The 18,915-nt window shown below is 48.1% G+C and overlaps 1 protein-coding gene and 1 non-coding gene across 2 annotated transcripts in view; one reads left to right on the forward strand and one right to left on the reverse strand.

Moving 5' to 3' along the window:
- Atp6v0a2 (ATPase H+ transporting V0 subunit a2) overlaps positions 1-18,915 on the forward strand; it is a 30,464-nt gene that overhangs the window by 2,394 nt on the left and 9,155 nt on the right. Inside the window, exons 2-14 of the mRNA XM_038345197.2 lie at positions 1,617-1,695; positions 5,047-5,144; positions 6,635-6,772; positions 8,364-8,452; positions 10,424-10,550; positions 11,626-11,708; positions 12,776-12,869; positions 13,385-13,597; positions 15,428-15,578; positions 15,998-16,134; positions 16,532-16,719; positions 16,814-16,904; positions 17,338-17,456. Of these exons, the coding sequence (XP_038201125.1) occupies positions 1,617-1,695; positions 5,047-5,144; positions 6,635-6,772; positions 8,364-8,452; positions 10,424-10,550; positions 11,626-11,708; positions 12,776-12,869; positions 13,385-13,597; positions 15,428-15,578; positions 15,998-16,134; positions 16,532-16,719; positions 16,814-16,904; positions 17,338-17,456 (1,607 nt within the window). The remainder of the gene's footprint in view (positions 1-1,616; positions 1,696-5,046; positions 5,145-6,634; positions 6,773-8,363; positions 8,453-10,423; positions 10,551-11,625; positions 11,709-12,775; positions 12,870-13,384; positions 13,598-15,427; positions 15,579-15,997; positions 16,135-16,531; positions 16,720-16,813; positions 16,905-17,337; positions 17,457-18,915) is intronic.
- Positions 3,752-3,855, reverse strand: LOC119825879. Its single transcript, XR_005287335.1, has one exon. It is a non-coding gene; the product is annotated as a U6 spliceosomal RNA (small nuclear RNA).

Here is an 18,915-nt window from a genome sequence, read left to right on the forward strand (position 1 = left end):
CTGTTGGGCTGAGAGTTAAGCCACTGCCGAAAGGGAATTGGCAAGTGGAGCGGCAGGCAGGGCTGGTCCCTGGCTCCAGGTTCCCGTTCTCAGTTCCACAGCAGCCACTGCGTCTGAGTATCTGGGTGGGCGTGACCTCCAGAAGTGAAAGGGAATGAGATAGAGAAGTGACCTCCAGTTTTGATCCTTCTGATTAATGCTTTAAAAGTGGTTGGGAATCCCCAGCAAGAGGGGAGCAGTTTCACACCAAGTCTAGTTGTGGAGCTCAGTGTAAATGCTGTATCCACACAGATGCAGCTTGTGCCCTAAATGCCTGTCCTTGTAAATGATTATTAGAAAAGTAGGATATTAGCTGGGCATGGTGGTGCGCACCTTTAGTCCCGGCTCTCGGGAGGCAGAGGCAGGCAGATCTGTGAGTTCAAGACCAGCCTGACCTACAAAATGAGTTCCAGGACAACCAGGGTTACACAGAGAAACCCTAGTTAGAAAAATAAATAAAAGAAAGAAAGAGAGAGAGAGAGAGAGAGAGAAAAAGAAAGAAAAGAAAGAAAAGTAAAGTAAGGTGCTGTTATTGTCAAGAATAAAGTAGCTGGACAGTGGTGGTGCATCCTAAAGGTGTGCACCTTTAGTCCCAGCACTCGGGAGGCAGAGACAGGCAGATCTCTGAGTTTGAGGCCAGCCTGGTCTACAGAGCGAGTTCTAGGAGTTCCAGGACTGGCTTCATAGCTACTGAGAAACCCTGACTTGAAAAACAAAAACAAAAAAAAAGAAAAAACGTAATTACTGTGTGTGATTTAGAAAGAAGTTAACATGCTAACTTCTAACTCATTTTAATCTGCTTTATTTGTTTATTGTTTATTTTGAGGCAGGGTCTTGAACTCCAAATATAGATGGGGATGACCTTGAACTTCCCAGGTGCCCCACCTCCCAGGTGCTGAAATTACAGGGGTGTGCCCCTGCACCCAGCTTTGTGTTTATGTCCCTCTGGGTGCTAGGCGGGCGCACACCAACTGACCTAGTCTCCCTCCAATTTCCCATTTGTGGAGGTTGGTGTAGATATCCTCTGAGTTTAATATCCATATTCATGTTTTTTCTGTAAATCTATGTTTCTTCCTGGATTACTTATGAGCCAAGGGCTATTTTTCAGGCATTACTTGCTGTCCAGGAAAGCCCATCAGTTCTCTGTCAGTGGCTGATGATGGTGGACTCCTCCCAACCCTTTGACAGTAATATTTTCCCTCAACAGAGTCTGTCTTAGCTCAGTGGCAGAGTATGACCCCAACACCAACACATTTTAAGTGACTAGATAAATATAAACAAAATTTAATTTATCCAGTCCTGCATTTGATCCCACCATCAAAAAATTTAAATAATTAGATTAATAAAGACAAATTTAGCCGGGCGAGGTGGTGGCGCACACCTTTAATCCCAGCACTCGGGAGGCAGAGGCAGACAGATCTCTGAATTCGAGACCAGCCTGGTCTACAAGAACTAGTTCCAGGACAGGCTCCAAAGCTACAGAGAAACGCTGTCTCGAAAAAACAAAAAAAAAAAAAAAAAAAAAAAAAAAATTAAAATTTTATGAGCTTAAAACAAAATTTTTTTCCTTTTCTCAGCTCAACCAAAATGTAAGTTCTTTTCAAAGAAAATTTGTTGGCGAGGTGAAGAGGTGTGAAGAGCTAGAAAGAATATTGGGTAAGTTTGTCTTCCATTTTAATAATCCTAATACTTAGTTTAATATAAACGTATCTGTTTCTTTTAGAAAACTATAGACAAGCTGGGCGGTATTGGCACCTTTAATCCCACTCGGGAGGCAGAGGCAGGTGGATCTGTGAATTCAAGGCCAACCTGGTCTACAGAACTAGTTCTACAACAGTCAGGCTACACAGAGAAACCCTGTCTTAAAAAACAAGAAAGAAAGAAAAAGAAAAGGGAGGGGCAGGTTGTTCACTTTCCTGTAATTTATAGGTAGGCACTGTTACGAGTAGATCTTACTTTTTCACTTGTTCCATAGACTGTAGAAGGAACAACAGTGACTGCTGTCGGCCTTGTCTCTCATGCAGTGGTCCTTGCTGCGACATCCCTCTTGTTTAGTATAAACTGAGGCTCAGCATTTGATGGGAGCAGAGTAATATTTCATGATATTGATGTGCCATGGTTTAATCAGCCAGTCCTGTATAGTTTTTTCTTATAATAGTACTTAATTTAAGACCTTATTTGGCAATAAGAAAGGCAGGAAGTGGCTGATAGCTGCTCTGATATCACTTGGTGTCTTTGCCGGCTCCCTTTGTGACTGGGCTAGGTTGGTGCTCTCTGCTTACGTGTTGGAACTCAGTAGCCCTCGGCATTCCCTTCACCTCTAAAACCTGCAAGACTTACCCCAAAGTAGTCTGGCTGCAGGAGAGTCTGACTTTTAGGATGATTTCTCTTGTTAATAAATACTCCACTTTTTTGGTTTTTTTTTTTTTAAACTGTGTTTTTCAAGACAGGGTTTCTCTGTAACTTTAGAGCTTGTCCTGGAACTGGCTCTGTAGTCCAGTCTGGCCTCGAACTCACAGAGATCCTCCTGCCTCTGCCTCCCGAGTGCTGGGTTTAAAGGTGTGAGCCCAGCAGGGATTATATTTTTTTTTATTCATTGAAAATTTCATACAGTTCATTTGACCATATTCACCCCATCTCTTCCTCAGCTGCTCTTCCCTATTCCTCTAAACACTTCCCTCTTCCAACTTCCTGTCCTGTTTATCTTTGATGACTAAGCAAGTCCTCCTAGTACTGTCATGGACATGGGTGACCGCAGGTGGCCATAGCCCGCTAAGTTAAGTGAATCTGCTACCCTAGTTGCTATCAGTTGCCAATAGCTCCTCAGCTAGGCATTCCCCTTAAAGATTGTTTTCCTTCCTTTCTTCCTTTCCTTTTTGCTTTTTTTTTTTGGTGAGTGGGGTGGATCAGAGCCTCATGTAGCCCAGGTTGGCCTCAAACTCAGTATGTAGTTGAGGCTGATCTTGAACCACTGATCCTCCTGCCTTTTTCTCTAAGTGTGCTTGGATGACAGGCTTGAGCCATAACACCCAGCTATTTTTTTAAGATTTATTATTATTTGTTGTTTTTTCGAGACAGGGTTTCCCTGTAGTTTCTGGAGCCTGTCCTGGAACTAGCTCTTGTAGACCAGGCTGGCCTCGAACTCAGAGATCCGCCTGCCTCTGCCTCCCGAGTGCTGGGATTAAAGGCGTGCGCCACCACCGCCCGTCTAAGATTTATTATTATTAATTTGGCTTTTTGAGACAGGACTTCTCTGTATAATAGCCCTGACTGCCCTGGAATTCACTTTGTAGATCAGGCTGACCTCTGCCTCCCAAGTATTGGAATTAAAGGCATGTGCCACAGTGTCCAACATATTTTTATTAGTTTCAGTTATATGTGTACATGAGTGCAGAATCCCTTGGAGGTCAGAGGTGTGTTGTATCCCCTAGAGCTGGAATTACAGGCGATTGTGAGCTGCCTAGTGTGGGAGTTGGGGATTGAATTTTCGGTTTTCTGGAAGAGCAGCCAGTGCTGTTGAGTGCCGAGCCATCTCTCCAGCCCACACTTGGACTCTTTAGTTTTTCAAGACAGAGTTTCTCTGTGTAACAGAGTTTCTCTGGAGCTAACTCTTGTAGACCAGGCTGGCCTTGAGCTCACAGAGATCCTTCTACCTCTGCCCCGAGTGTTGGGGTTAAAGGTGTGTGCCACCACTGCCTGGCAACACTAGACTTTTTTAAGTTAAGGCTTCACGGATTTGTGTGTCATCCTTGCGCAGGGGCCACGCTAATCTCTGTTTCGTTCCAATTTTAGCATATGTGCTGCCGAAGCGAGCATAAGTTAAGGGTTTTTAATATTAACAATAACATATTTTTAAAAAGATTTATTATTTTTAATCATGTGTCAATGTGTGGGTATGTTCATATAAGTACAGCGCCCATGGAAGCCAGAAGATGGCGTCAGATCTTCTGGAACTGGAGGTACAGGTGCCAGCTGCCTCGCGTGGCTGCTTTGGAACCCACCTGGGTCCTCTGCAAGACCAGTGCACCTCTCTAGCTCTAATGTAAGACTTTTTGTTTTTTTTTCCAAGACAGGGTTTCTCTGGGGAGCCCTGGCTGTTGTGGATCTCTCTCTGTAGACCAGGCTGGCCTCTAACTCAGAGATCAGCTTACTTCTCTGCCTGCTGAGTCCGGAGATTAAAGATGTGTGCCATTATGTCCAGCTTCCAACCTTAATGTTGACAGTAACTTCTAGTCTTGTGAAACCTCTTTCTTAAGATGCTAGTCATTTGCATACTATTAGATTATGTGGTGGAGTGACATCATCGTCCTCATAGAAGAGTCACTGGACAGTCACTTGTGTGGAATGAGGCTTCTGAAAGCAGAGCAGAGAGCCACCTGGTTCCTTTCAGGGGAGCCTGGCTCTGCTCTGACTTTGGCTACCAGATTCTCTCTGAGGACCCTGTAGGAAATGCCAGCAGGCTGCCTCTGGTCGGGGTACAGGTCTGCACCTGCAGTGTGTTCCCAGTCTTCCAAAAACATGCTTCTTTTTTGTTTTGTTTTGTTTTTCTGTTTTTTGATAGAGTTTCTCTATGTAGTCTTGGCTGTCCTGGAACTTACTCTATAGACTAGACTAGCCTCAAACTCAAGAGATCCGCCTGCCTCTGCCTCCTGAGTGTTAGGATTAAAGGTGTGCGCCCAACTCCCAAATGTGTGGGTTGTTTTTGTTTTTGTTTTCCAAGGCAGGGTTTCTCTGTAGTTTTAGAGTTTGTCCTGGAACTTCCACTGTAGACCAAGCTGGCCTCGAACTCACAGAGATCTTCCTGTCACCACCACCCTAACATGTTTTAACCTGGGTTTTAGGAAGGAAAGGAGCTGGGGAGCTCTAGCCAGTGTGTGCCTGTCTCTCTGGAAGAAGCTGCAGGAAGTGACAGGGACAGGCAGGATCTGCAGTCAGCAGGTTGGGCTGCCAGGGTTGATTGCAGAGGGTCACAATGAGACTGTCTGACTTTGTATCTTTCTTTCACAGTGTACCTGGTGCAGGAAATTACCAGAGCTGATATTCCCCTGCCTGAGGGAGAGGCCAGTCCTCCCGCACCACCTCTTAAACATGTTCTAGAAATGCAGGTAACTCCTCCTGAAGACGCTGTCTTCAACAGTCCTGGGACTGCCTAATTGCCTTCACAGTCCTCGCCCTTCTTCACCTCTCTTCTCAGAGCTGTGGCCTAAAGTAATGAACAGTGGAGTCTCGCACCCTCAGGGAACTGTAATGTGTTCTGTCTGGCAGTAGAGGGCACTGCTGGCGGGGGAGCTGAGGAGTAGCTGAGTCCTTGTTGAATCATGGCAGGTTTCAGGATACTCTCTGGGACTACCCATCATAGCACATCTGTCCCTGCACCAGTGCTGGGGGCTACAGGCTTGGGTTTCATGTCTTTTCCATCAGGACTCAGAGGCCCAGGGAAGGCCTGAGTGCTTTCAGGTAGCTGGCATGTTGAGGCTGAAGGATATGGCACCATTACCCCACCTCTCCAATGAATACTGGGTGGTGCCTAAGGCTCTAGACTAATTTTCTCTTTCTTTCTTTCTTTCTTTCTTTCTTTCTTTCTTTCTTTCTTTCTTTCTTTTCTTCCTCCCTCCCTCCCTCCCTCCCTCTCTCTCTCTCTCTCTCTCTCTCTCTCTCTCTCTCTCTCTCTCTCTCTTTCTTTCTTTCTTTCTTTCTTTCTTTCTCTGGCTGGCTTTGAACTTACTTTGTAGACCAGGCTGGCCTTGAACTCATAAAGCTCTGTTTCTCTGGCTTCAGAGCCGGGATTAAAGGCCCACACTAGCATGAGTTCCCTTCTAGACTTTTCTTGTTAGGGTTTGGCACTTAGAAGAAATATAGTGGCTCTTCATCACTCTTCTGAAATAATTGCCATGGTGTTGCTGCGGCCCTTTGTGGCCTGCTGTTCTGTCTGTCTGCAGGAAGTAGCCAGCCACTTGGTGTCTGAGCTCACACACTTGGTGTCTGGCACCCTCCCAGCCGTGGTGACAGCCCTCTGGTTTGGCTGGATGGCCTGGTTATGACATTCTTATGGACAGCCATGCTGCTGGTAGTTTGAGGATGCAGAGCACAGGGAGGAGGAGGAGCAGGAAGGGTTGTTTTGAGTGAGTTGCACCGGCTCAGTGGTTTGTCTTACAAAGGCTGTGTCTGTGGTTTGAATATGTAAAGCAGGAGAAGGACACTAGGTGGTAACCATGGAAGCCTGCATCCCTAGCTGTCTGCTGGGACCAAGCGGAGACTTCAAAGCTGGAGGCAGGAGAATTTTTAGAAAAGATGATCATATGTTGTTTCCATTGTAAACAAAAGAAATCAAGATTGATGTGTGGGGTGAACAAGCAGCTGAAGGAAAGCTGGCAACAGCAGATTCAGGGGGGTCATGTGTGGCCTGTAGGTGCTGGGGTCACTGCAGCCTGCAGGTGTTGTGGTTCGCACCATGAACTAAACTGAGCTGGTGAACCTTGCAGCCGTACCCTGTCTGGCTCTTTGCCGGCACTGTGGCCTTTTTGAGTCAGGGTGACTGGGGGTGAGGAGGCTGCACCAGACTAAGCCTGTTTTCACCACAGCTGTGTTGTTGTAGGAGCAGCTGCAGAAGCTCGAGGTGGAGCTGAGGGAAGTCACCAAGAACAAGGAGAAGCTGAGGAAGAACCTGCTGGAGCTGGTGGAATACACCCACATGCTGAGGGTCACGAAGACCTTCGTCAGGCGGAACGTGGAAGTACGTGTGCCCACCCGCCCGCGGGGAAAGCACACCTGACAGTCCCGCCCCTGCCTGTGCTCTGTTGTCTGTGCCTTCCAGCTTTGGTTTTAAGGCAGTCTCGTGTGTCCCAGGCTGACTGCCGTGGAGCTTGACTTGGTACTGCTCCCGGTGCCTCCACTTCCCCCATCCTGGAAGTCAGGCTGGCCTTGTCACACTAGGCATGGACCCTGCCAGCGCTGGCCCTGCTAACACTGACGTCTTTGTTTTTGAGACCAGGTCTCACTGTGTAGCCCAGGCTGGCCTTGAAGTTGGACTGATTCCCACCTCTGCCTTCTGAGCGCGGGCATTACAGACAGGAGCTGCCGTGCTTGGTGTGGATGTGGTTTTGTTTCGTTTCTTTGAAGTGAGACATCAGCGTCTGCTGTATTCTAGGCTGGATTGCACACTTCTTCCTGTGTTAGTGGTTTTAGCAGAGACGCTGCTTCCTACCGTCAGAAGCTTTAGTTTTCAGTTCAGAAAAAGATTTTCTTTTTTTCAGTTTTTTGAGACAGGGTTTTTCTCTGTAACAGCCCAAAGTATCCTAGAACTCACTTTGTAGACCACGCTGGCTTTGAACTCATTAATCCACCTGCCTTTGCCTCCCAAGTTGCTGGCCTGGCCTTTTTTTTTTTTTTTTAACTGTCTTAAAGAAAACTTTTAAAATGTTTTAAATTTATTTGTTTTGTGTGTATTGATATTTTACCTGCATATATATCTGTGCACCACATGTGTGAGTTACAGAGGGTTGTGAGTGGCCACATGGGTGCTGGGAATTCAACCCAGGCCTCTGGAAGAGCAGTCAGTGCTCCTAACCCTAAGCCATCTTTCTGGCTTCTACTTTATTTTATTATTTTATGTGTGTGGGTGTTTTTCCTGTACACCAAATATGCAGATATTATTTTATGTGTATGGGTGTTTTGCCTGTACACTAAGTGTGTAGATGGAGCCCTGTACCCTGGAAGAGGAGTTAGAAGCAGTTACGAACAGTGATGTGGGTGTTAGGAGGCAAATCCAGGAATTCTGGAAGAGTAACAAGTACTCTTAACCACTGAGCCATCTCTCCAGCCCCAGGCAATGTGTTTTAATGGTCATGAGGAAAAAAATCTGTTTTTCCAAATGGCTGTGAGCAGAGGGGGCAAGAGGAACGTCCTCACCAGTGAAGACTGGTTCACACAGGCGTTAGAGGCTCAGTGGGCTGGGGGTGTTTGTGTGGATGCCCGAGTGTCAACAAATGCTTAGAACATTACATCTTAGCTACAGCTGCTCATCCTGCACTATGCTGGGCTGTGCAGGGGATTGAGCCCTTCCCTTTTGAGGTTGCTTTTAATTGCCCTAGTTGTGACCCTAGATACAGTTATTGTCTCTTGAACCGAGGTCCAACCTCAGAGCCACTCCCATATGTGAATGTCTCAAGCAGTTCACCTGACAAGCTTGAGTGTTTCCTATGGGAAGCTTGGCCGGCTCAGTTGTCATTGTACCTGATGCTGTTGTACCGCACCTCTCTGGACTTACCTGGAAGCTTGTGAGGGTGGACTCTGTTAACGGTGTGCCTGCTTCCATGTCTTTCCAGTTTGAACCCACTTATGAAGAGTTCCCCGCCTTAGAGAACGATTCTCTGTTGGATTACAGCTGCATGCAGAGGCTGGGCGCCAAGCTGGGGTAGGTGACAGTGCGCACCAAGCCCTTCCCGTAGAATAGGAGACACGGGCCATAGTGCGGGTGAATGGGCCATTATAGCCTGGGATTGGCCCAGAGTGAGCGTCTGTCAGAGAACACTGGGCTCCTGTACATTGGACTTAATCACACAGTGTTGATGTAGCTGGATGCCGTGGGGATTTCTTCTCTTGGTTTATTGAGTTGGAAAGAAGCAATGTCTGTGTTCCCCAGTGTTGACTCCTGTGAGCCTGACATAATTGTGCCAGAAGTCGGAGGGCAGCTCACAGGAGTCAGTTCTCTGGGGTTAAACTCGCTCGGGTTCTGTTTTAAATTACGTTCCCAGGGACGGCTTCTGCCTCTGTTCTTTTCTTTCCTTTTGTAGCAAACAAAGGAATCTTCATGCTTTTCTTAGACAAAGTGTCACGTAGCCCAGGCTGGCCTCAAACTCACTACGTAGCTGAGGGTGACCTTGAACTTCCGATTCTTTTGCTTCAGCCTTGCAGGTGCAGGGTTGGCAGGCGTGTTTCATCTCTTTTTTATTTTAATTTTTTATTTCTTCCTTCTTCTTCTTCCTCTTCTTCTTCTTCTTCTTCCTTCTTTCTTCTTTCTTCTTTTTTTTTTGGAGATGGGGTTTCTCTGTGAAACAGTCTTGGAACTCACTTTGTAGACTAGTGATCCACCTGCCCCTGTTTTCTGAGTGCTAGGATTAAAGGTGTGCATCATCATCACCTGGCAAATTTTACTTAATTCTTTTAAAAATCATTACTTTTTTTTAAAAAAAATTATTTTTTAAATTTATGATTTTCTTTTTTTTAATTTTAATTTAAGAAATATTTATGCATATGGTTGCTTTTGCTTGTTTGTATGCCTGGATACCATGAATGTTCCTGAGGCTCACAGAGGCCAGAAGAGGGCATCAGATCCCCTGGAACTGAAGTTATAGCCCATCATGAACCACCTCGGGGGGAATGGGAATTAAACCCAGGTCCTCTGGAGGAACAGCCAAACCCTAGCCCCTCTTAACCACTGAGTTATCTCCTGTTGTGGGTTTTTTTTTTTTTTTTTTAACATTTACCTAGTGTGTGTGTTTGGGATTGGTACATGCATGCCATGGTATGCACGTGGAGGTCAGAGGGCAACTTTCCGGAGTTGGCTCTCTTTCTACCACGTGGGATGGACATGACTGCAGTACCCTCTCTCACTACGCAATCTTGCCAGCCCTCTTGTTCTCCTTTGTGGCTCTGGAGATGAGACCCAGAGACCCAGAGCCTGGCAAGCCTAGGCAAGCGCTCTGGCACTGAATTACATCCCCAGCTACTGCTTTTTAAAAATGATCTCATATTCCTGTGTTCTGTAATTGGGCATCAGGAAAGTTTGGTATGAAGATACATTCCTTTAGAGAGATTTCTTGCATTCACAGGTAACTGGAGTCTTAGCCCAAGCTCAGTTTTTATTCTTAGAACGGGGATTTTATTCTTAGAACGGGGACTTAAGTTTTTTTAATTTAATTTTCGGAAGTGATATGAACTTATGCAAACTCCTGGCTGAGGTCTGTGCTGTGGCTGTGTTCTGAGGACAGACACCTGTGTCCAGACCCGCAGCTGATGGGAGCAAGTGGCTGCGAGGCTCCTCCCTCCAGATCTCTACTTCTTTAAGGAGCAGCCCTGTGGGCAGGAAGTTCTGGCTGTGGTGGGTTCTGCCCCATCTCCTCACCTTGCCAGTGCCTGGGGCTTATTGTCATCTTCCACACTGGCATGTCCAGGATCTTCAGTGTAAAGAGCACAGCAGCTGGACATCGGTTTGGTCTTAAAATTCCAAGACCTTCCCCTCACTAGTGGCTCAGCTGTCCATGGAAAAGGCAGCTTCAGCAATGCTTTGTCTAGCACGTGAGCATCTTGCCGCTTGATGGCTCTTAGAGCAGCCTTGGCTGGCGGAGGCAGAGATCTCTCAGTCCTAAAGCCTGGCCCCTCGCAGATTCGTGTCTGGCCTGATTCAGCAAGGCAAAGTGGAAGCCTTTGAAAGAATGCTGTGGCGGGCCTGCAAAGGGTACACCATCGTGACCTACGCAGAGCTGGACGAGTCCCTGGAGGACCCCGAGACGGTGAGTGCTGTCGCCGGCAGAAGCTAGTATACAGTGTTCTATCTACATGTATGCTTGCATGCCAGAAGGCATCAGATCTCATTATAGATGATTGTGAGCCAGCCTGTGATTGCTGGGAATTGAACCCAGGCCCTCAGGAAGGACAGGCAGTGCTCTTAACCTCTGAGCCATCTCTCTGGTCCTCCCACTTCTCATAGATGACCACACACACCCTGCCTCACTGCCCCGCCAGCCTGTTTTTTTCTGTAGGGTCCTCTGCTGTGTTGCCAGCCTGACCATAGCTCCCTTGGCTCGCTGCTGTTTCGTTGGCAGCTCAACCGTGGGTGGCAGTCAGGCAGAGCACCTTCGTCTAGCTCTGTTCCCAGTGCTGGGGGCTGAGCCTGGGCCTGGTTCACACGAGGTGAGTTCTGCACTTCCCAGCTCAGCTTCATAGAAGTCTGTTTCATTGAACATTGTAATGATGGCTGGTCCTCATTATTCACAGAATTATGTTGTTTGAAGTCACAAATTATGTAAATACTCAATTAGCAAATGTTATGGGTTTCTCTGTTCCTGGGGCAGCGTGGGCTTTGCTCCTCCAAAGTCTCTGTCACTTTTCATCAGTGAGCCACATCGCTCTTTACTTTGTTTCTCTTTGACTTCTTGTTTACTGTGCATTGTTGGCTTTTGGGAACTGTACTCTTAACTGTTGGTGAGTGAGGCTTTCCAGAAGGCTGCTCGACTGGATTCTGCATGTATATGTTCCTTGGTGGCCATCTTAAACAGCACCATTGCCAACAAAAGACACGTACAGGGCCATTGTGGCAGTAATGGAGGAGGGCGCTTGGTTACAATGTAAAAGCTGACCTGGGAGGAGGCAGACCTCTGCCTCGTGTGCTCACCCACTTACTGGAGTGTGTGGCTCGCAGATGCCTGTGAGCTGGCGTGCCTGCTGCTTGGGGGTTGCTGGTGAGTGGGTGATGCAGTCCTGTTGCAGTCATGGGTTTGCTGCAGTCAGAGCTGCTGCACCATCTGCCCCGACGGTGGACTTGGTCTGGGGGCTGAGGGCAGACTCACTGTCCTGTGTGTCTTGTAGGGTGAGGTCATCAAGTGGCACGTGTTCCTGATATCCTTCTGGGGCGAGCAGATCGGCCACAAGGTTAAGAAGATCTGTGATTGGTGAGGAAGGCTGTCTTTTCCCCTTTTCCAGTGCTGGGAAAGGAATAGCGCTCTCAGGCCAAGCGGCCTCCGCCCTGATGCAGCAGGCCTCTGATTCTTCTCTTTATTTACTGCATCGAGGACTTGTCAGGTGCATGCTGGTTGGGCAGACTGTCAGCCTGACTCAGTCTGTGATCACCTGGGGAGAGTGTAGGTGTCGGGTCCCCTGGAGGCGAAGCTACAGACTGTTGTGAGCCACAGTGTGGGTCCTGCGAACTGAACCCAGGTCCTTTGGAAGAACAGCCGGTGCCCTTAACTTCTGAACCCTCTCTCCAGCCCCAGCTTGTATCCTTGCAGCAGACACGTTTTAGTGTGACTGGGAAAGCTGTGCCAGCTTAGTGAAGCCCCTTTGTTGCCTTTACCAGGCTACTCTTGGGAGAGGGCTGGTGGCCCCTGCGGAGAGAAAGGCATCGCTCAGCAGGCAGAGTAGGGCAACTGTGGTTTTAAGGCAGCGTGCTTCTGGCGTTTTCTGGGTGTCTGAGGCCATGGTGCCTGCAGGACAGATCAGGCCTCAGCCCATGGCTCAGCCTAAACAGCGTCAACCCTGAGACAATAGGTAACTTCAGACTTATGATCCTCCTGCCTCTGCCCCTGTCTCCCGAATGCTGGATTACAGACTGCACCACCATTCTGGCATGTCTTCTAAGGTATGCTTTCTGCCTGTTAGGTGGTTTTGTTTTGTTTTGTTTGTCTTCTTCAAGACAGGAGACAGGATTTTTCTGTGTAGTTCTGGTTGTCCTAGAATTTGCTCCATAACCTAGGCTTGACCTCAAACTCAGAGATCCACCTGCCTCTGTCTCCTGAGTGCTGGGATTAAAGGTGTTTGCCACTACTGTTCAGCTTTCTTGATGGTTCTTTAACCTCAGGATACTGGTGCATTTCAGGAAGGCAGGTGGGTTGATCTGAGAGCATTTTGAGACTATAGCAGCCTGCTTGCAAGGCCTCCCCATAGCGGGCAGCTGTAGCTCAGCCTGGTGCTGGAGGCTGTGTGCCTGGCTTGAGTGGATCCTGGTGAATTCTGTCCTTAGTTACCACTGCCACGTCTACCCGTATCCAAACACGGCTGAGGAGCGCAGGGAGATTCAGGAGGGGCTCAATACTCGGATCCAAGACCTTTACACTGTGAGTAAGCTGGGGCTGGGAGCATGTGAGAGGCCTGGTAGCTGGTTGTGGGTGATCACCATGTATTTCTGACATTGGGGTGTCTGTTTTGCGGTTACAAAGCCAGGAGTGGTGAAGGAACTTAGACAAGCCTTTGTGTCTCTTTGGTCTACTGGATTGTCCTTAGACCATGGAAGACAAACTTGAATGCTAGGCATTGTCCCACCTGCTTTTTTAATTTGACTTTCTCTTGATGGTGCTGAGGAGTCTGGATAGCAATCACACATGGAAACAGAAGGGAAATGGGAGCTGGTAGCTTCCAGGGCTAGGCCATCCTGAGTGTAGGCGCGAGTCGAAGGGCTGTCGGGGTCAGGCCACCCTTCTGCCAGTGATAGAACGTCCGAGCCCTTCCTGTGCCCTTGGGGCTCTGTTCTAGGAGGTCACCTGGTGTGTCCCCTTGAAGAGCAGGTACCCAGAATGCTCCTCCTCTGGAGGTCAGGCTGGTGGACAAGAACTTCCCCTGCTCGGCCCCACAGGTGCTGCACAAAACAGAGGATTACCTGAGGCAGGTGCTGTGCAAGGCGGCTGAGTCGGTGTGCAGCCGGGTGGTGCAGGTGAGGAAGATGAAAGCCATCTACCACATGCTCAACATGTGCAGCGTCGACGTCACCAACAAGTGTCTCATTGCGGAGGTCTGGTGCCCTGAGGCGGACCTGCCAGGCTTGCGCAGAGCGCTGGAGGAAGGCTCGGTAAGGCTTGTGCCCTGCTGGCACCCTCAACCTAGAGCACTCAAGGACAGGTGGGTCGCTGGATGCAGTACTGCTGGCTCGTGAGCCCCAGGACTAGGGAGGCTGTGGCAGGAGGGTGGAGAGCTTGAGGCCAGCCTGAGACATTGTTTCAAGCAAGACAGAAAAAGTTTCTGAGTGCTGGTTAGGGCCTGGTCAGACACCATTTTCAGACAGGGTTTGAAGAGTGGCTTTCTGGGGCTGGAGAGATGGCTCAGTGGTTAAGAGCACTGACTGCTCTTCCAGAGGTGACGAGTTCAATTCCCAGCAACCACATAGCAGCCTCACAACTGTCCGTAAGTCCAGTTCCAGAGGACCTGTGTGACACCCTCACACAGATGCAACAACAATGCTCAGAAAAAATACATGAACGAAAGAGTTGGTCTCTCTGGCATTGTGTGGGGGAACATTTTTAAGCTGTGTTTCTGAGTAGTAATGTACTGGTACAAACCACAAGAGAAAGACTTGAAGAAATAGCCGTGGAAGCTCTTCCTGCTGACCACAGCCTTTTCTGCCCCTCCCTCAGGGTCACCGCTACACTTCTGTCCCGCCTCCATCACTGAACCACATTTGGCCAGATAGGGCTAGGGCTAAGCAGCGTTTCTTTTTATTTTGCCTTTTAAAACAAAACCCCTCTCTCTTTGTAATTTCTAAAGATCTGTGTTTGGCCTGTAGTCCCACTGGAAAGTCCAAAGGATGATGGGTGGCGGCTGGCGTGGCTGCTTGAAATCAGCTCCCTCTAACCAGCAGATTGCGTGTTCTTTCTGAATAAAATGTCTCTTTTTATGGCCAGACTCTGTTGCAGGCACGCACCTTGGCTTATTAGCTGGGTTCAGTCCACCAGGTACAAACACCGCTGCACAGAATAGCCTATGGCCTTTGAAACTTAGCACCTGCCAGTCTTCCAGAAGGATCCCCCCCCCCCCTCCGGCTCTTGCTGAGTGAGGCTGGGTTTCTTCCCGTATTCTCTCAGCTCACCTTCCTGTTCACATGCACACCATTGCTCTTTCCCCTGGTGTTGGTCTGCTTCTCCTCTGTTAGATGGTGTGCATTTCTGGACAAGTGTAACTATTACACTGAACTGAACTGAAGGCTCACGGAGATTATGCCACAAAGATAAAATTTTGTTTTTCTTCCCTATTTTCTTTTTTGAAAATTAGGTAGTGTAGCTGTGTCTGACTTCCTCTTTGCTGAGCACTTTAAATTACTTTTATTATGCATTGTGTCCATATGTGGGTACTATCGTGCCCGTGGAGGTCCTGGGCATTGAACTCAGGTCATCAGTCTTGTAGGCAAGCACCTTTACCCACTGAGCCATCTCACCAGCCCTTTCTTGACCACTTTTAAGAGATAAAGTCCTAGATATCAAGGTTTTTTCTTTATCTCGCTCTTTTATTTTTATTTTTTCTGTTTGAGGCATGGTCATGCTCTGTTGCTAGGCTGGGCTCCCATTTGAGATTCTCCTGCCGAAACCTCCCGAATGCTGACACCCAGGCCTGCACAGTTGGCCTGGTTCACTTGTCAGCTTCCACTGCTCTGGACTTGATTCTGTTTCCATCCACCTTACCCCGGCATTCCATTCCCGCTTCCTAGTTCCATTCTGCTCTCCTTCCAAGGGCCCCAGCTCCAAGTTCTGGCCTCATGCCTCTAGGCTTCCCATGGATGTCTGGCCTGGCGACTTACTTCTGTGAACATGCCCCACCCCACCCTGCCAGAGTGTGGCCAGCTCAGTCATGTGCTTATCTCTAGCGGCTCTTGTAGACAGTCCTCTTTTTTTTCTTTTCTATGTGGAAGAGAGAGAGTGGAGCTACAATCCCCTCGTTCATGAACACAATCCCTACGAAAGAGACACCACCCACTCTGATCCGCACCAACAAGTTCACCGAGGGCTTCCAGAACATCGTGGACGCCTATGGTGTCGGGAGCTACCGAGAAGTGAACCCAGGTGGGCGTCCGGACAAGGCTGGTCCTGCACTTATGTCAGCTCAGCTTTGACTTTAGTTGTGATTCTGAGACAAAGTCTTACCTATAACTCTGACTAGCCTGTAACAATCACAATGTAGTAGCCCAGGCTGGCCCTGAACCCTTGGTGATCTTCCTGTCTCTGCTCCTGAGAGCTGGGATTATAGGCATGTCATATCATGCCCAGCCCTGTTGGTCCCTTTTGATAAGGGAATGTAATTAGAGTTTATCAGACTTAACTGCTGTCACTTTGTCAACTTGGTATAGCATTTAAATGCCCTTACTGTCCTGTCCTGAGAGAGAGAGAGAGACAGTGTGTGTGTGTGTGTGTGTGTGTGTGTGTGTGTGTACATGCTGACCCAAGGCCCCTGCTGAGAACTTGCCAACCCTCTGTCTCCACAGCTCTCTTCACCATCATCACCTTCCCGTTCCTGTTTGCTGTGATGTTTGGTGACTTTGGGCACGGCTTTGTCATGTTCCTGTTTGCCCTTTTACTGGTGTTAAATGAGAATCATCCCAGACTCAGCCAGTCACAGGAGGTAATGCCTGCCTGCCAGCACGGTGGGAGCCATGACACTGTGGTACTGAAAGAGAGCTGTGCTTGTCTATTGTTTTTTTTTCTGTGGGGAGTCATTGAGGTGGTCTTAGGTAGTCTGGGCTAGCCTCAAACTTGTTACATATTGAAGGCTGGCCTTGAACTTGTGATCCCCTTGTTTCTGCCTCCTCAGTTCTGGGGTTATAGGTGTGTGCCCCACACCTGGCTCAAGAGCTTTGAGTGTAAAGCTCTATAAGAGGAGTGTGCCTGTCACCCCTGGGAAGACATCGTTGTTGGGGTTTTCTGGGAAGGCCCAGAGGAGTGGCTGGAATAAACCAGAATGAGCTTCCCCTGAGCTACTGTCCAGTGGGTGAGTCTGTCATCACCGTGTCCTCTCCCAGATCCTGAGGATGTTCTTTAACGGCCGCTACATCCTACTGCTGATGGGACTGTTCTCCGTGTACACCGGCCTCATCTACAATGATTGCTTCTCCAAGTCTGTGAACCTCTTTGGCTCCAGGTGGAATGTGTCTGCCATGTACAGCTCCAGCCACTCTCAAGAGGAGCAGAAGAGGATGGTGCTTTGGAAGTAAGTGGTCTGTGAACAGAAACGCGACAGGTAGGGTGTGCCTTTCTCAGTCCCTTCCTCTGCACATGGCGACATTCTCTGCCCTCTCTTTCAGTGATAGCACCATCAGGCACAGCAGGACTCTGCAGCTGGACCCGAACATCCCTGGAGTTTTTCGAGGCCCCTACCCTTTCGGCATTGACCCTGTGAGTGCTTCCTTCCCCATGTTCCTGAGTGAGGGGAGCTGCTGGGGAGCTGCTGTACCTCTGTTAGTGTAGTCAGTGGGAGCCAGGTCAGTGCAGGAGTGGTTGGCAGAGCCATGGGGCCATGGTCATATCTACCAGTCTTTTCCTCTGGTAGAAGTGACCCTTCATGGACACCAAACAGGTTCTGAACTGCTTCATAGTTTGATCTGGAGAGGAAGGTGAGCCCCACTCTGCAGCTAGATCCAGCAATGCTTACGGCATTGGCTCAGGAGAGGCAGGCTCCCTGGTGTTGACACTGGAGCCTTGGCGTGCAAAGTCAGTTGAAAGCACCAAGAGGTGTTATTTCCTCTGTAAGCGAGAGCGACCCAGTCGTTTAGGAGCTCGCTAGCACTGCGAATGGGACTTACGTTGCTTCTGTTTGGTTTGGTCCTAGATTTGGAACCTGGCCACAAATCGCCTCACTTTTCTCAATTCCTTCAAGATGAAAATGTCTGTTATTTTAGGAATTATTCACATGACTTTTGGTGTCATTCTGGGAATATTTAACCACTTGTAAGTACATGTTTTAACTTCTCTTTTGTTCTTCATCTTTTTTTTTTTTTTTTTTTTGGCAGTCCCTCCTGTATAGGTTTTTTTTTTTTTTTTTTTTTTTTTTTTTTTTTTTTTTTTTGAGACAGGGTTTCACTGTAGCTTTTGGAGCCTGTCCTGGAACTAGCTCTTGTAGACCAGCTGGCCTCGAACTCAAAGAGTGCGGGATTAAAGGTGTGCACCACCACTGCCCAGCTCCTGTTGTATGATGTTTTATTATTTTGTCTTTTTGGGGGTCCCATGACCCAGCTCTCAAATAAATCTCACACAGAGGCTTATTATTACTTATAAATGCCTGGTCTAAGCTTGGTTTGTTTTCTGCCAGGTTTTCTTAAATTAAGTTATCCATCTACCTTTTCCTTCTGGGTTTTATTTTGTTTTGTTTGTTTTTTGAGACAGGGTCTCTCTGTAGCTTTGGAGCCTGAACTGGAACTCTCTGTAGACCAGGCTGGCCTTGAATTTACAGAGATCCACCTGCCTCTGCCTCCTGAGTGCTGGGATTAAAGGTGTGCACCACCACTGCCCAGCCCCTTCTGGGCTTTTATATTTCTTACGTCTGTGTATCTTACTTTTCTTCTTACGCGCCTGACTGGGTGGCCCCCGATGTTCCTTTTCCTTCTCTTGCCCAGATTTCTCCTCTTTATCTTCTCTGCCTGCCAGCCCCATCTATCCTTTCTCCTGCCTTGCTGTTGGTCATTCAGCTCTTTATTAGGCCCATCAGGTGTTTTAGATAGCAAAGAATCACAGCTTCACAGAGTTAAATAAATGCAGCATAAACAAAAGTCATACACCTTAAAATAATAGTCCCAGACACCCTCCTCCGTTTTCCAGGAGTTGGGATTACAGGTATCAGCCAGTGTGCCAGCAGTTCTGAGATCTATGCATGTAAACCAAGTTTGTCACTCTTAAGTTATTTTTTTATTATTTATTTACGTATTTCTTACATTTATTTGGTGAGAGGAGGGAGATTGTGCACATCACGTACGTGTGTGCAGATCAGGGGACAGCTTTTGGGATTGCTTCTGTCCTTTCACTAGGTATGGGTCCTGGGGACTGAACGCAGGTCATCAAGTTTGGCAGCAAATGCTCTTACCCACTGAGCCACGTCTTCACCGCCAACGCCCCTTGTTGAATTTATGTACATACATACATATGTGTGTATATACATGTGGACTGTGTGATATGTATGTCAGAGGACAGTTTGTGGGAGAGTTGTCCCTTTTTCTACCATGTGGGTTCTGGGGAATGAACTCAGGTTGTTATTGTTGGTGGCAGTTGCCTTTACCTCCTGAGCCTTCTCACCAGCCCCTTGTGGGTTTTGTTTTTTTTTTTTTTTTTAATGTGTAGATGTTTTAACTGCGTGTATGTTTGGGTACCATGTAAGTGTCTGGTGCCTATGGAGGCCAAAGAGGGCATCAGAGCC

The sequence above is a fragment of the Arvicola amphibius genome, chromosome 10 (genome assembly GCF_903992535.2).
Source record: "Arvicola amphibius chromosome 10, mArvAmp1.2, whole genome shotgun sequence".
Lineage (NCBI taxonomy): Eukaryota > Metazoa > Chordata > Mammalia > Rodentia > Cricetidae > Arvicola > Arvicola amphibius.